The sequence below is a fragment of the Amborella trichopoda genome, chromosome 11, assembly GCF_054954075.1.
Source record: "Amborella trichopoda isolate Santa Cruz 75 chromosome 11, AtrichopodaSantaCruz75HAP2 v2.0, whole genome shotgun sequence".
NCBI lineage: Eukaryota > Viridiplantae > Streptophyta > Magnoliopsida > Amborellales > Amborellaceae > Amborella > Amborella trichopoda.
In genome coordinates this window covers 47419781-47437641 of record NC_142346.1, presented here as the reverse complement: position 1 = coordinate 47437641, position 17861 = coordinate 47419781, and the positions used below count along the sequence as shown (strand labels likewise).

The following is a 17861-nucleotide window of genomic DNA, read 5'->3' as shown; positions in this document are numbered from 1 at the left end:
GGACAACTCTTTAGAATGCCCCAAAACCCATCCTACCCTTCTTTCCCTTCTTTATTCTTCTCTCTGACGGTCTCTCTATCCTATCCCCCCACAGCCACTAATCAAACAGTTTTCAGCACCAACTCTAACAATCCGGACTTACCAAATCGGAAGTTACAGTTACAATTTGGGGTCTTTTGTCATTTGTTAAAAACTCGAGCCGGTCAAACCAGGACTGCAATTTCTTCCCCCTCTCGTCCTTTTCCTCTCTCTCATCACGGGCTCTCTCTCGTCTCTTTTCCTTTCTCTCCCATCGCAGTTTTTTCATGTGCGTTGACTCCCCTCTCTCGGACACACTCCCTCTCCAGAATTGCGTACAGGTTATTCACCAGGGATTGTCTCTGAACAAGGGTTTCTTCCTTGGAGTTTATGGATTCTCACTTTCATACCGGATTCAAGATCTACTCCTATTCGAAGATCTTCGACTCTCAACCGTCCAATTCTTCAATCGCCACCTACCAGCCGTCGGATATCTCGTTCTCTGCTTCAACACCGTGGTTTCGAGAGCTTTGGGATCTGGTTTGCAAATAGTATCGCTGTAAATTAGGTATTTCAAATTTCTGAAAATTTTATTTTGGATTTTTTAGGGTAGAAAATCCATTTTTTAATTTTTAGTTGTCAAAAGAGCCCTATATTTTTTATTGGCTTTGTGTTAGAGTTTTTTGAGTTTATCTCTGAAGGACTATTGCTTAACCTGCGATTCATGCAACAAAATTACTGAATTATTTGCTATCTGGTTATATGGAGATTATAGTTGCTTGCTTCTCTTTTGTATTTTGAATATTACGAATTCTGTTTATTCTGGTGAATTATATAGAGAAGTTCACAAAGACCAGTAATACTTAATTGGTGTGACCTTTTCGTGTCATTTTGGTCCATTTTAGCATAGAACATGTTGAAATCCCTAAAATTGTAGTAACCATTCAATTAGGTATTTTTATTGCTTTTAGCATGAAATCAATGGGGAATTTTCATACTGATGTGGGAATTTTTTGACGTATAAATTACCCAAACCGTGGCTAAAAACATTATGTGACCATAAATTTATTAGTGTTATAATGGCAAGGGCCCTTCACGATTGTTGCTATTGTGCGAATGCAATGCTTTGGAATCACCTCCACCTTGGCTACTAACTGGATTTGGCCGATTATGTACAACACAAGAAGAATGAATAAAAGTCAGAAAAATGGTGTTTTTTTTTTTAAGAAGTTAGAAATAAGAGAAAAATAAAAGAGGTCATAGGAGCCGTTAGACTAAAAACTTAAAAAAAAATCTATAGAACATGGATTATTGAAAATTTTGATTTAGAACTTTAATATCTCAAAAAAACAATTGAAAAAGGGAAAAAATATGAAAGTTCCAAATCAGCTTAAAAATTATCAAAATTGTCAAACAACTTAACTCTAACTAATATAGTGGTGTTTCCCTTTTTTTTTTGCATTTTTTTATCCTTTTACTTTTTTTTTAAGACCTTTATAAGGGTGGGGCAAGTTGCTGCAGAACTTTCCATAACTTGGCTAACATATGTGCAATGCGTTGTTTCTTTAATTTTCGCCTCTTCCATGCTTAAATCGGTTGTTAGCGCCATTATATGTTATTACAATGGTTGTGGCTTTCGGTTATTATCATGGTAAATTATGTTAACTTGACCCATAAACCTAATGTTCCCAACAATTTCAGAGGTGCAAAAATCTTCCTTTGGGTCAAGGTTTCAACCTGCCAGGTGGACCTGGTAGATCAGGTCTGGGTCCACTTGACCAGGTATGGAACCAGCTTTAGCCCGGACCTAATAGGAGCGGTGTTGAACAGACCCGGCCCTTCATACGTGTGTATGTTGTTCGGGAGCATGTGTATATATAATTATATGTATGTCATAAAATGGATATAATAAATATTTAGTATTTATTTTGTATTTTGATCTGGGCCACCCTAGAGATCTGCTCTTGACCGCAACCTGAAAACGACTCGTTTACATTCCTACCTCCATTCAATGATGTGGATGTTGGCACATACGACAAATCATGTGATTTGGTCCTCAACATTTAAAATGTTGGGAAGTGGGATATTATGCGATCTCCTCTCCCTTATTTATCAGCTTTTGTTTGTCATATATTTGTGTAGAAAGTAGAGAGGTTGAGTTCCTTCTCCTCGTAATGAGGAGGAGGGATCGTGTTCCTTCTTCTCAATCGTAGATCATGAAGGAGAATTGCTTTATCCCTTCCTCTCTATAATAGGTAGTAATCAATAAGAACTCATTTAGACTTGGACTAATATTGTCCAAGTTGGGAAAGTTTTATCGATGAAAAATTGGGGGTCCTCTAAGCTTACCTATATATAATTTTTCAGGACAATCTGACAAGCAAATGGTATCCTCGAAGGTGATAACATGATTGTATCTCTAGATGACAAGCTGGGTTTATCACATATGCTTTTGTGTATTAAAATTTTTGACAAATTTTGAAAATCTGGCAGGGCTTTTTCGTGTCAACTATGTTACTTGATTTTGATGGTAACCGAGTAGGCAACCGAACTTCTTCCACATGCAATTTTTTTTTTCTTTCGAGCTGGAGTTAGTGCTTCTTATTCTGTGAATTTTGGGTTTTAGCTACATTTTTGCTCTAAATCTAAAGAGAAGATTTAGATATACTATGACAACCTTACTTTTGGGCTACAGAGGTGAAGGTTTAGGAGTGTTTATCCAAAAATCAAAGAAAGATGTGGAATTCATAGAGTAGTTTTAGTTAATGAGGGGAGTTGTTCTAGTGGTTTTTATTGGATGACGGGTTTAGACCGAGGTTCAGGGTTTCAACAACATTTTTGGGTTTTATAAAATAAGATCTTATTGCTAAGATTTAATGCGAAGAGCTAATATATTGGTTTTGGGTGGGAGAAGGGGACAATAGTGAGAAGAAAATTCTGCTAGCAAGGTCTTTGGACTATATGCAAAAGGACGAGATTTAATGTAAACATTTAGGGAGTTGACATAACATTTTAAGAGTGGAGCTAATGTGATGGTGTTTAGGAGATAAATAATAGTGGAAGTAAGGATTGTTACCAAAGTTTTAGGCTTACAACCACATTTTAGGGCTTACTAGCAGAGTGCACATACTCCTCACGTGATTTGAATTCTATCTACATTTGGTAACTCTCTAACCGTGCATTTTCTCTTTCCAATAACATCCTTACCATGTCATTTATCTAAGTTCTTTCTCTCTGACCATGTCCTTTCTCTCTCTAACTCATCTCATTATTAAAATCCATTTCTATGCATGAAAATGCATGTAGTCCTAGATCCTTTAAACTAACTTGTGACCATCCTACATCCATGAAGTAGTCACCCAATAGAGTAGCTAATCTATTTGCTACATTTTTTATTAAAATGTGGGTTTTTATATTGATCATAAGTAAACTACTGCTTAGAACAATTCTGTGTGTTACTTTTGTGGTGGCACTATGTTGTGCGACTTGTGTCACAAGTAATATACAAATCTATTGTATATAAAAAATCATCAAGCTTGTGGCACATGTAGTAGGTAAGAAATATGTCCTCAAACCTCAGGTTTGGAGGTTCCAAACCTTAGGTTCAGACTGGCTTCATTTATTAAGATCATAGTTCTTACAAGCCAAAGAAATACCATTGCCATGACTTTACTAATATAATATAATATGACATGAGCAATCAGACAAAATAAACAAATGCCACAATGAAATATAATGTAGTAAACACATGCCATAATATAATATAATACTTTTTTAAAATCAATATTACAACCCACATTTTGGTAAAACTCATAGCAGGTAGATTATTATACACTAATGGGTGACTACTTCATGGATAGGATGGCTACAAGTTATTTTAAAGGATCTAGGGCTGCATGCATTTTCATGCATAAATATGGATTTCAAATAACATTTCCAGGCCACAAAATTCTATTTATGTACTATGAAGAACGTAGAGCATGGTTAGAGATAGAAAAGATGTGTTTAGAGAGAGAAAAGTAGATAGAGTGATATGGCAATTGGAAACAATGGATATAGTTATAGAGAGAGGAGTTAGAGAAAAAGGGCCATGGTTAGAGATAAGTGACTTAGATAAACGATATATTCAGGAAGTTCTTAGAGAGTGAAAAGATATGGTTAGAGAGTTATCTATGTAGATTGGATTCAAATCGCGTTTGACGCACATCCACTCTGCTAGTTATTTGGACACATGAAACATTGGTCTTAGGCTCGTTGTCTTATTTTTCCAGATTCCAGTACATCACCACACCATTTAATCAGTGATAGGTGTACCAGCTTGTCTCACCGCTATTCATTGGGAAGCTTACCTTTTGGAACTTGGTTGTCGCTACCAGTAGAGCAACTTTATCTTTGCAAGGAAACAAGAAATTTTTTTCCCTCTATGCCAAAAAAGTTGGTCATCTTTGATAAGATTGCAATTGCCTATGACTGCATATTTTCAGGATTGCACATAAGTAACTAGGGCTATCAAATCAATATGACTACTAAGTCATTCAACTAGAGCCTTAGGCTTTGATTATAGGATAACGATAGGTTAATGCTAATATTTTAGGACCTATCTGAGTGTCTTAGTAGTCACATTGAAGACTTAGCCCTAGTTAGCTTTAGGAGCAATCCCTAAAAATGTAATCGTTAAGTAATTATAACCGTATCAAAGGAGTTATTTTTTAGGAACATGGGAAAAATAGTGTGTTTTTCTCTGTTAGCGATAAGGGTGTATGGTGGCATTTTGGGTATAAGCAAGGTTCCAAAAGTTATCTTCCCCGTGAATAGTGGCGTGCCAAGCTGGCATGCCTGGCGCTCTTTAATGGCTGTAAAGGAATAGTAATTGTACGACTAAAAATCTGTATGCCAGAATGGGGCCACATGGTTCTCATGGTAGTGGTTCCTCCATTGATCCAAAATTTCAAACTTGAAAATGTTTCTAACACCTTATAAGCCCTTTCCCTCAACCATTACTGTAACTCCCCTCTTTAGATTGAACTTCTTCATTCCTATATCTTTAAATTCCTAGATAAATACTTTAGAAGATACCACCAGTACCCTAAAATGTGGTTAGTTGAAGCATACATCATTTTGTTCTATTTTAGAGTGGAAGGTTAACCAAAGTTCTTAATTTGATGGAAATAAAAAGCCCTAACTTCACCTTAACTTCACCTCAAGAACAAGGTTTAATATGTGCGAGAGGGAGGATTATCTCATCATGCACAATATGACTATTTAGTTATTAAAACCATATCTATATCTACATGTGCTCAATGACAAACAAAAATATGAATAGAAGAGGAAGTTGGCAAAGTTTTAGGGTGCTGATCTTCAAGCAAGGCATTTGTCTTTGCATTTATGTGATGATCTAATTAGAATCTTTGAGAGTTATGAAGTATTTGGAGAAACATTAGGAATCATCTTTAGAAGGTAGGGCATTACTATAAACTTTCTACTATTTAGCTTCTCAAGTCTCAATTTTTGAGAGTTCAATCATACCAATCCTACTGTTGCGCATTTTGAAGTTTGTCAAAATGTAAATAGTATAAAAAAACCGAGATTATAGTTCTCAATATATATCTTTACAAGTTAAAATCACACTATCCCCAATGTAAACTTAATAAACAACAAGCCCCAAATGAAATTTTCCTGTTACCAATATCATTATTTCTGTTTTTTGCTCTCATGGAGCTCGCCCATTGTGAGTAAATAATGCTATTTGCGACAAAAAATGCCCCTGCCTATTTCCTTTCCCATTGATTTTACCTCTCTCTTTGCCAAATACACCTAAATCCAAAGCTCTTTCTCTCACGTCTCATGTTTTGCTCTATCTCTCCCTCTCAATGGTCTTTAAGTTATTGCCGGGATTGCTATTTTCCCAAGTGTCCCCATTGAGTACTGATATTTGTCAAGCTCCATTAACACTAGGTCTTGGACATCCACATCAGGATTGAGTTTCATATTGAACTGGTTGATTGCTTGCATGGAACAACCCTTAGACTCTATCTCAAGAGTAATATAGTAATTGCAGGGGTGAGATAGTACCCTGCTAGATGTAGGTGTTGAGGATTGATGTCTTCTATTATGAGGAAATAGATTTGCCAAGGTGGAGGAAAAAAGACGACTCCGGAGGGCCGAAGGCCTGTAGGGTTTGAGGCCCGGAAGAAAAATTCGGATATGTCCGTACACGGGATTCGATATATCTGGGACTTAAATATATATCCATACAAGGGTATTTTGGTAATTTGTACTATCTATTTGAGACTCGATATATATTGTTGCGATTGGGGGTTCATCAAGGGTTAAAGGACAAACGCAGATTGCTTTGTAATAAGAGAGGCGTGAGGAAGAGAGCTTTTGTAACCCTATCCTCCATTGCCAGTAAAGAAGTTTTCATTTTCCGTGGACGTAGGCACGTTGTCGAACCACGTATATCATTGCGTTGTGGTTGGTTGTCTCTTTCTTTTGCGTTTGTTTCTTCTTTCTAGTTTTCGTGAATTGCTTTTCGTTTCTACGGGAGGGGCCTCTTCAGTTGTGAAATCAATTTATCCTCTACACTTTTGAAAATAGGGGCATATCTACTTTCTTCATTGCTCAAGTTCCTCATGATCTCGTCTTTTGGAACCTTCGTTACCTTGTGAATATGTCGCATTACTGGTTTCCTGTCACTATTTGCAAGGTGCAGCAGTGGCTAAAAAAAAAAATGCAGTAGTGATCCGGATTCCACAATTAGGGTTCCAGGACAATGCTTCCACACCTTTCCTTTTCTATCCTTTGACTCTAATCTAAAGAGATAAACACGCTTCTAAGTCTGTCTTTTTGGTCCAAATTAAATTTCAAAGATAAGCATGGAGTAGCAGACCTTGTGACTTTTGGCTTCAAGAACTCGCTATTTTGTGTATTCTTCCTCATCATGTCCAAGACATTGGGGTGATGATTCTTGCTTTCTTCAGTATCCCCTCCACCACTTTCATCTTGCTGATTACCTCAAGCATTTGGTCAATGCAACGTTCTGCACTCGATGTCCAAAAAATGCACCTCGTTTTCACCTCCAACATTGGCTGTTGCCATATTTGCCTTAGCCATGTCTGTGCAGGGTTATGTTCGAAGTAAGAATGCGTAGGCCTTTTTTTAGAGTCTTCTTATGCCCAAGCTATCTTGGCCTAGAAGTAGAGCCCCCTACAGCATATTCATCTTCATCTTGTCCTCCAAAAATATCTATAGATCTTGCAATATCTTTTTTATTTTGAGTAAATGTTAACAATTGTATTAAGGAAGTAGATAGAAAGTACATACTAAATCAGAAGTCAACTATGGTAGCCCACTATTCGGCTGCTCTATACATCCCAAAACATGAGATGCAACCTTAGGTGCTTTGTACAATCGGACTATCAGAGTACGGGCCATTTGGACCCCTGAAATTACTGAAAGAAAACCCAAAATTAAATGGAACCAAGCTAAAAAATTACCAAAATAATTTCACTAACGTTGCCCACAGCAGCCCCTTCTTTGGCAAGGGAGTTGATTGTGTTGAAAGGAGGGCTGAATAGGTCTGTACAGATTGAATCTTTGGTAAAAATATGTTCAAGGTGCGATGGGCAGGGGGGAGTGACTGGATGCCCAGAATATCACATTTTTTCGGTCACCCTATATCACTGAATGGGTACCCCATTCTTGATTAAATCTTTTAATGCCCTCTTAAAGGGCCATGGTTTCAGCCATAGTGGAGTTAAGGTGCCCAGTGAAACCATCGTAGAAATCAATGATGTTCCCAAAGTGGTCTTTGAATAAAACCCCCTAACCCCCAGGTCCCGAGTCGCCAGTCAAAATTTAGTTTGATTTGGCCATATTCCATTGGTCTCCTTAGGGATGACTGGGAAATCAGTCGTGACCTTGCTGTCATCATTGCTTACCAACCATTGATGGGCAATAAAATAGAAAAAAGGGGGGGCAATAAAATTGAAAAAATAAATGTGCTGCTCCTTTTCAATTTATGGACAATCTAAGGACTAATGAAGTAGAACAAAACCTAGCAGGCTTAAGTTTGTTTATGTTCTTTTATGATTGAGTTGCCTGATAAAAAAAACTCAATAAAACCTACACTGTAATAAGGGCCGATAATCCAAAGCTAATAATAAAAAGGCACAAAAACAATAACCAATTTGAGAACCTCAATATTTGTAAATATCACTAAACCCCGAATTGAGAAATGAAATACACTAATCTCTCAAAACCCAAGTGAACTTGGTTCAAATTGGTGAGCTTTGAACTGTGTACTTTTCATTTTCTTGATCGAAAAGGTTGAATTTTTTCTTGATCCAGAAAGAAAAAAACTCAAAATTCAAAATTAGGTACTCATTATTTTCGTTTTCCTTTTTCTCTGTATTGTTAATAGTAGTAATGGAGCCTTGGACACTATGTTTTTTGCCTTTTTCTCTGTAGTGTTAATGGTAGGAATGGAGCCTAAGATGTTATGTTGAGGCACCTCCCCCCTACCCACCAATGGCTCTATCTCATCCCCGCATTGTCTTGAAAAACACATACACAATGTTGCTTCAAAACTATTTTCCCTATACCAAAATCGTTTTTCTCCGGTGGGTCATTGTACAATGGATGTTGGGATAAGGCTTGAATGATGATGACAATGTACAATGGATATGCAGGTATCTGATAAATGGGCATCTTTCATGATTCTACAACAAAATTTAATAATTGAAATTCAGTTATCACTCTAAGATAACAAAAATTGAATTATGCATAACTTATCCGAGGACCATGTTCTCAAAACAATGAAATTGCATGGTAGATGATCGGATTATTAATTTCTTATAAATTAGCACCTGATAAGTTGGCTTTGAGCTGCAACAGCTTCATTCAACCACTTTTTGTTTTTTTTTATTTTTAACATAGAGTGAGTCAGAGATCTGGGCCCCTAAATTGAAAAAAACAAAATTGAAACTCAATATTCATAAATATCACTAAACCCTAAACTGAGAAATGAAATATACTAATCTCTCAAAACCGAATTGAACTTGGTTCAATCAGTGGGCTTTGAATTGAATACTTGATTGTCCCGCCTTTACTTATGTTAGAAAAGGGTTTAGGGGCTATTTAATTGACTATTGTGTGGTACTCATAGGCTAGGAGGCCATATTTTTTAAAGGCTGCGCTGTGTGGTCTATTTTAACAAAGGATGAAACTCAGGGGTGCATGGGGAACATGGTGGATATAAGGCAGGTCATTTGGTCCCTTCTTTCCTTGTGGATGGGGTGAGGAAAAATCCCTATTGAGAACTGTTGTTGGAGGGTAGCAGATGCCATAAGGAGAGACAAAATGCTATGTGTCTCTCTTTTGTAGGTGGAGCTGCCAATGGACACAGCCGGGCCTGGGCCTCAGACGCTAGCGGGCCAGTCCACATGCCAATTTCAGGCTACGGATTGGACCAGGCCGGGCTAGAATATAGATGTAGTGGTTTTTGGACGAGCCGGGCTGTTAATGGGCTGGCACTGAAAAGGCCCGTTTTTTTCATCAAGTTGGGCTGGACCTGTAAACTACCTAAGGCATGCGGCCTGGCCCATTGAGAGTTTTTTTTTTTTAAATTATTTCACTCTTCAATTTTTTATAGGTAACTATTCAATTTTTTTTATAATTAAAAAAAAAAACTTTACCTTTCCCCCTTTCTTTTTCTCAATTAACCTTTTACCCAAATAAACCTAACCCCCTCTCTCTCTCTAAACCAATGTTAGAAAAATCAGGTGATCTAACCGGTAACCGCCCGGTTCTGCCTTCACAAAGCCCCCTCTCTCTCTCTCTCTCTCTCTCTCTCTCTGTAAACCCTCTCTCTTTCTCTCGCATTTTGTCACCTCGGTCTCTCTCTCTGCTTTCTCACAAACCCCCCCACTCCTCGCTCTCTCTGGCCTCACTCACAAATCCTGCTCTCCCATAAAGCCCTCTCTCTCTCTCTAGAAGCAGATCGACCACCTCTCTCTCTCTAAAATCAGATTACCAACACAAGGATCAGATCAACCTCTCTCTGTGTGTTAAATCAGATTAACAAAAAAAGGTATGTATTTTTTGTTTGGTTCCTGAAATGGGGTTTCGTTTTTTAGGGTTTCTTATCGATATTAATCCATGGAAAATTGATGGGTTTTTTAGCCTGGAGTTGTTTCCAAAATTTCATTAGTCCTTTGTTTTTTCTTGGATATGTTTGATATATACATAGATGGGTTCTTCTTAGTCCATTGCATGGTTTTCCATTTTTGAAATTGTTTTGGTTTTGAGATGAATTCTCTGATTTCTCCTGATATTTCTCATAGCTATCCTTTTCTGAAGTTGTGTTGGTTTTTGTAAGCCGAATCCTCTGTTTTATCCTCCTCCTCCTCATGGTTTTTTATTTTCTCTGCAAATATTTGTACAATCATCATTACCCATTTGAGACAATTGGTTAAAGTTTCCAGAAGGAAAAAAAATCATTGTTCCCCTATTATTTTGCATGCATATGTAGAATCATCAGTTCCCCTTAGAATTGATTAAAAGTTTTGAGACTGAATACTTTTTTTGAAAAGCAGTCCTATGTGAGAGAATTGCTTTAAAAGTCATGAAATAAATCCTTAGGAGAACTCAATGTTTGTGGGCATTTTCATCAGATTTTACTCTCTCTCATACACCCATACATATGGAAAATCAAAAGTATCCATTATCATAATCTAATTGAAATCCTTAAACTGATTAGATTCAAATAGGTGGTTTGAATACTGGTTCTGAGAATTCATTTGGTGTGATAGAATTGCGCTTGATGATCTTTTAATATACATGTTTTAATTTATGTGGTTGTTTGTTTGTTTGTCAAGTGTTTTTGTTTTCCTCTTTGAGTTCTTTCTGTTGCATCTTTTCTTTTTCTATTTTCTAGAATTTGGAGGTTCCATTGACGATTGAGATTCAAAATTGTATTAATTGGTCTATTAGATTCTTTACTTATTTGTTTTACCTTTTTTATTTTGCTTTCCTATTCTTTTTCCTATATCAGTTTATGTGTTCTACTTCTTGATGATGATGAGAAACTAAGATTCTATTTGAGGCTTAGTTTATTCTTGCTTTCACTATTCCGTTGCTTGCTTCTTTGTTATTGGTGTTGCATTGGTAGATCATCATTTGTATATGGGCTTATGTTTGTGGCTGATTGAGCGTTTCCTTTACTGTTATTAATGCTTATATTTCTTTGCTCATATTTTTTCTTGGCAATGGTGGACTCACTGTTGGTGATTCTTTGAGTTGCTTGTCGATTCATTTATAAAATTCTGAATCGATCCCTGTGTGGTTGTATGTATGTGTGTAAGTGTACATCTGCATGTTTTTCCTTGTCTCTGAGTCACTGTTACTTCCTTTTCATGTTCTTTTTAAGTTTTTGATTTTGTTATCCATCATGGTATTGAAGAAATGGGATTGGCTAGACTTGTTTCTTTTCAACTTCCAAAGCATGATTAGAAATTTAGAATATTGCTGGCTGATCTATTGGTTTGATATTTTGAGTTCTTTTTAAGTACCAAAGAAGTGACAAATAACTATGAAAATGCCTAGTTCATTGTTTCCTATTGCTGTGGTCACACACACAGAGACATACACACATACACTCATGTAAATGCTTCCAAAACTCATGAATTTTGAACGATTTGATGCTAAATATAGATTTTTAAGAGTTAGCATCATTATGTCGGTTTGCGGGTAATTACTAACAAAGATGTCTGAAGTTAGTGAGAATGAGAACACTGTAGAAAGCCAAGTGGCTTCAATAGGTCCAACTTCTTGAAAGGAAGTTAAAATCCAAAGTTTGGGAGGATTTCACTTTAGAAATTAAACAAGATGGAACTAGAAATGCCATTTGTAAGCATTGTAATCGTACCTTTGTGGCAAAAACTAGTGCCAGAGAGAGAGGGGGTTTTGTGAGAGAGCAGAGAGAAAGACCGAGGTGACAAAATGTGTGTGTGAGAGAGAGAGAGAGAGGGCTTTGTGAAAGCAGGACCAGAGAGGCGAGTAAGAGAGACAACGAACCAAATTTTAGGGTTTAGAGAGAGAGAGAGTGGGGGTTAGGTTTATTTGGGTAAAAGGTTAATTGAGAGAGAGAAAGGTGGAAACGAAAAGTTAATTTTTTATTATAATTTTTTTTTGAATAGTGAACTAAAAATAATAATTGACGAGTAAAATAATTATTAAAAAAAGCTTCTAAATGGGCCAGGCTGGGTTCATTTGGGCCGGTTCATGGTCCCATGCCTTAAGGTAGTTTACAGGTCCAGCCCATCCCGATGGGAAAAACAGGCCTTTTGAAGGTTGGCCCGTTAACAGCCCCGGCTCGTCCAAAAACCAATGTACCAATATTCTGGTCCGCTCCGTAGCCTGAAATTGGCCCGTGGACTGGCCTGCTAGCGGCCCGAAACCGTGCCCGGCCTGGAAGACCGAGGTTCGGCCCTGTCCATTGGAAGCCCTACACATGGTGGGTTGAGGTGGGCTAATCCATCACATTTTCCGATTATGTAAGAAAAGTTGGGGCTTATACCGCATGCAACTGGCTCCTATTCAAGAAAATAAACGAGAGAGAAGGGGATACGCGAATCCTTTTAGATACAAACCACCCCCCATTCCTGCTTCTGTTCCCTTTCTTGGTCTGACTCCCTTGCTTTTATTACTAGTGAATGACTGGATTGTGATAAATAAGTTGTCCATCTCAATAATAGTGTTTAGTAGCCAACTTGTATTTAGTTTCTGCGTCACAACTTGATTCAACAACGCAGTACACTTTGATGGTGTTTTGCGATTGGGGAAATATTTTGATAAATGATTTTGAAAAATTTTCAGCATCGTTCGCATTTAGTTGTAAATTGTGTTTTCTGGTATTTGCATTTGTTGAATTTTGTGATCTCAAGAGTTGATTTTCTTCTTCTTTTTTATTTTTAACAGAGGATCATTGAGGGAATCATCTCTTTTTGAAAGATTGAATTGCTAAAGATTTACTGTTTTTGTGGGAACACAAACACGAAATACCTACAATATTTCGAAATGACTATTAGATCTGATCCCCTCCGTTCCAAAATATCTTGGAAGGGAAGGTCTTCTGGTTGGGCCGCCTTTGATCGGAAGCAGCGTGAAGCTCGTGGTGATTTACCAAAAATTGAAGCAGACCCATACCCACCAATGCCCCATTCCTCTTCATCGTCTTCAATAACCCAATCGAAAAAGATCATAAGAACTTACGACAATGGAGATAACATGGGTTATGGGAATCCTAGGGCTGCTTCGCTTATTCCATCAATCATAGTGTTGAAAGATTTCTCGCCACAAAAGTCTTTTTCTTCAGTACTAAAACCCTCCACAGATTCCGACTCATCTATTAACAATTCTAAACTCAGAGGTCAGACTACTGAAGAAACTAGCAACGAAGTTGTTATTGAGAATCTGAAGAAGCAGTATGGTTGGGCTGATCTCAGTTTGATTGGGGATGTCTTAGTTGCAGTCAATTATGACAAGGACCAGGCTTGCACCCTCTTGGAATCCATGGAATATCAACCTAGAAAATCTGAAGAATCGAAGGAAGAATCCATAGATCCAACTGGTGGTCTTTGTGAGAGGATGGAATGTGTTGAACTTGGAAAGCCATTAGCACTTGATTCGAACAGTGACTTATGTCGGACACCAGCTATGCGGAGTGTGCTTTCTGCACCTGTTGAGCCTGAGTGGGAAGAGGATGATGTATATTTGACCCATCGAAAAGATGCGATTCGGACGGTCAGGTGTGTGTGTGTGTAGGAAAAAGATCCTGTCAGTCCAAGGGCTGATGTAAAATAGTATAAGTCCAATGGCAATCTAGGCTGATCCGATTGTCACAATTGTATGTCATCTTGGAAGTTTCATTTTTTTTCTACAAATCTAAATTGCTTGAAATTTGGAGCGCCTTCTCTTGAAAACTAAGTGCACCTAATAAAAATATTTAAAAAATATTTCACAAAAAATAAATTACCCAAAATACCTTTAGAACTTTAAGGGGTATTTTGGTCAATATTTTTTTACAAATAATTTTTTTAAATATTTTTATTAGGTGCACCTTAATTAGAAGAGTGGACGCTTTAAATTTCAAGTGGTTTGGATTCATAGAAAAAAGATTAAAATTCAAATATGAAATGCAATTATGGTCATCATATTGGCCCAGATTCAATTTGGGCCACTGGGTGTCTGCTAGGCGGTGTACATCAGATAATCCCATATGTATATGACTTGTTGGTATTTTCATTTGTATTAACAATTGCATTTCATCTATCAGTATCTTGTACCATTTTTTTTTCTTAAATAACTGAAATAGGTTGCTGTTTTCTGAATTCTATAAAACTGTTGGCCTTGGATAATTATTCTTCAAAGTTCCAACCATGGTTTCAGAAATTCTTTATTTTCTTACTTCATTCATAGTGCTACTTTATTTCTTAGGGTGGCTAGTCAGCACTCACGGGCTGCCAGTAATGCATATTTAAGAGGGGACCACCATGTGGCACAACAGCTCTCATCGAAGGCCAACAAGGAGTGGTTAAAAGCCGAGCAATTAAATGCTAAGGCAGCTGAAGAAATTCTTCGTATTAGAAATAGTGAGAATGACATGTGGAAATTGGATTTACATGGCCTTCATGCATCAGAAGCAGTGCATGCCTTGGAGATTCATTTGAAAAGGATTGAGACTCAACTGATGAAGAGCAAGAATTCTTTATCTTATGATGCAATAACTAGTCTGATAGAGGGGAAAGAAGGTCCTAGTTTTGCTGGGAATGTGGATGGTTTAGATGGGGTGAAGGGTGGTGATGAAACATCACTACCTGTACTTCCACTGCCAAGGCCAAGCCAGACACTACTGCAGGTTATAACCGGTATGGAGACAACTCAACTAAGTTAGGTTTCCCCTAACTAAGTATTGCACTTTTTTTTGGGTTAATATTCGTTTCTTTCTTGGGTAGGCTAGTGTTATGGGTTTCACTTTCTACAAGTTGAGCTGCATGAGATCGAAAATTTAGGAACGTCTGTTCATGTACACCCAGTGTTTTAAAAACCGGCGTGCCGATTCGGAACTGCCCGAGCTGGCTTGGAACTGGTGGGTATTGGTCCAGGTCTCCATTTGGCCTGGTTCCCACCAGTATCTCTTTACTTTTTCTTTTTTTCTTCTATACAAATAATCCCTGCAGGACCAGTGAACAGGATCAGAACAGCTGACCCACGCCGGTTCACATAGTGATGTTCCTAGTGATATTCCTTCGTCATTGATTTGCTGGTGATCGTATTGATACTTGCTACTATTATAATCTAGTCATTTAAAAACAATAGTTATTTTTAAGTCAGTAATAACTGCTGATTTTATGTATTCTGCTCCTCAGTCAATTCACCAAGTAGGAATCATTACTCGATGACTTCTCTCAATTAGTCGTTGAACTTAGATCACTTGTTCTGCTTTTGGGTTTCATGAGATGGGAATGACAATTATGATGCCTCGTGTATTTCATCTCTCAAGAATGCATAGACTCAGTAAACTTATTTGAGCACCATAAATTAGGCTGTATGTGCATTTAATTTTTGATTGCTTTGTTGGGGATACAATATTGAAGTTTCCTGCAACTTTACTTTCCAATCGGTGTGGGCAAAACTGGGACAGACATTCTGTATCAGGATATAGCTTTTGTCTGATGGATTGATGTTGTGATAGCTATTTCATGTAGTAATTGGTCAATTTTGCTGTGCAAAAATTGGAAATAGTAGCAGAGCATATTAGTTGATATGGGAAAATTTGGCACACTTGGTGGTTCAGTACTAAATGTCCAAAATATCAATTTACAAACACAGACTGTGTACCAAATGCAATTATGATTTCCCCAAACTGCAGATGTGATGGCTTTTCTTTGGAACATATTTAAAAGTTTTTATGAATGGACTTGAAGATCTGCATGAGAGACCTTCTTAAAGTCATTTTGAATTCTTGGATATTTCTAACCTCTTTAAGATTGTGATGATGGATTTGTTTATCACCATTTCATGAACTTTGATCATTTCTAAAGTTGTTGAGATAGTCTTGTGGTTTTTTTTAGTTTGTTGACTTCGAATTTGCAGTCTCTTGCGCTGTGTTGCTAACTTGCAATCGTGTTTGGACATGTGGATAATGTTGTACCGCTTTCCTTTGACTGCAAGCTGAGCATTCCTATCTGTTCTTTTTCTCGTTTTTGTTCTTTCGGGCTTCTGAAAATGATTGAGAATTTCTGAAAGGGTAGGGAAACCCTAAAAATCAATAAGTTTTTGTTTCTAGAGGAGATAAGACTAACCATCCCTACGCTGGTTATAGGGACAGGCAACCATAGTCATGGAGGCGCATCTCTTCCTGCAGCTGTAAGAAGTTTCCTGTTGTCCAAAGGGTAAATTTACCGTAAACTTTTAACCGTTTAGCAATTTTAAAACTCTCTAAAATGCCCCATGAATATTCTTGTCATATATAAATCTGTGGTTTTCAGCAATTTTATTCATTTATCCTTCCTTGGGATTCCTGTAACGTTTTGTACCTTGCTCTGCATGCAGGTATAATTTTCACGAGGCTAGACCTGGGGTAATCGCCCTAAGGCCCAAGTTTCGCCTCAACTGAATCCTGTAATTGTACACGAGTTGTATCTAATTTATACGTTCATGTTTCTTGGTACTGTCACAATAGTAACATGAAATAAGGAGTTCACGATACAGGGGCCTCATAAACATGCACTAAAGATTTTGAAAGTATGCATCCATAACCATTTTCTGTAAGGTGGCAAGGGGCCCGGCTGTGTGGACTAGCATATGTGGCCCATTGCGCTGGGCCAGTCCGTCCTGGAGCAGTCCAAGGATGAAAGTATGCATCCATAACCGTTTTCTGTAAGGTGGCAATGGGCCCGGCTGTGTGGGCCAGCATATGTGGCCCATTGGGCTGGGCCAGTCCGTCCTGGAGCAGGCCTATCATGGCACGGCTCGACATTCTATCAGGGTGGATAGGGTCCAACCCAGCTCTGGATTCCCGGCCCGGCTCCATCGATGCTTGGCGCATTGCCACCCCTAGGTCAATTTTTTGCGCGTGCGTGCATGATTGACGAACGATGGACATAGAATTCCAAACAATCCTTTCAATCTTTTAGAGCTTACTTTTTCGAATCAAAACAAAACGTGTCTGATTGGTGGACAATGAATCCCTTGAGCGACTGCCTTTCATTTATATAAGCCCAATGGGGCACACACACGTACGCATATAGAAAACTAGTGTTTCAAAATCCGGGGTGGATCGTTCACCACAAAATCAATATCGGATTGCTGGAACGGCGATCTGGATTGGGTTTGAATCGGTTCGAATTGATGATCCAGAAAATATTAAAAATAAATGAAATAAAATTAAAATTAAAACAGGATTTGTGGAATAGGGATTTAGAAGGGGCATACACTGCACAACTACTTTGGGCAAAAGAGTAACTAGGGATGAGTTATTTTATCATAAATTTTGAGATAAAAATGATTATTTCTGAGAAAAAAAATTGGACCAAGCTTTTGAAACTTAGAATTTGCCATCCGAAAATTAGATGGCTCTTGTTGAATCAAGGGATGTTATTTTTTTTTGGCGGCACATAAAAGTCCTATTTATTGTTTATTTATTTATTTTTGAGTTTGGTTATTAGGGCCTAGAGGTTATATTCCAAGGTTAAAAAATAAGGTTCGTATACAATGAGACCATTTACCTTTGGGTGTAGTTTGTATAGAGCCTAGCTTCTAAACAATCAAATTAGAGCCTA

General features: G+C 37.7%; 1 protein-coding gene across 1 annotated transcript; it reads left to right on the top strand.

Annotated features, from left to right (window-relative positions):
* The first annotated feature begins 415 nt into the window (after positions 1 to 415).
* Positions 416 to 16786, top strand: LOC18427756 (smr (Small MutS Related) domain-containing protein). The gene is made up of 5 exons (XM_011622690.3): positions 416 to 586; positions 12997 to 13826; positions 14515 to 14945; positions 16403 to 16472; positions 16633 to 16786. Exons 2-5 carry the CDS (start codon positions 13096 to 13098, stop codon positions 16694 to 16696), a joined length of 1296 nt encoding a protein of 431 aa, XP_011620992.1. The 5' UTR covers positions 416 to 586; positions 12997 to 13095; the 3' UTR covers positions 16697 to 16786.
* The last annotated feature ends 1075 nt before the right edge of the window (positions 16787 to 17861 follow it).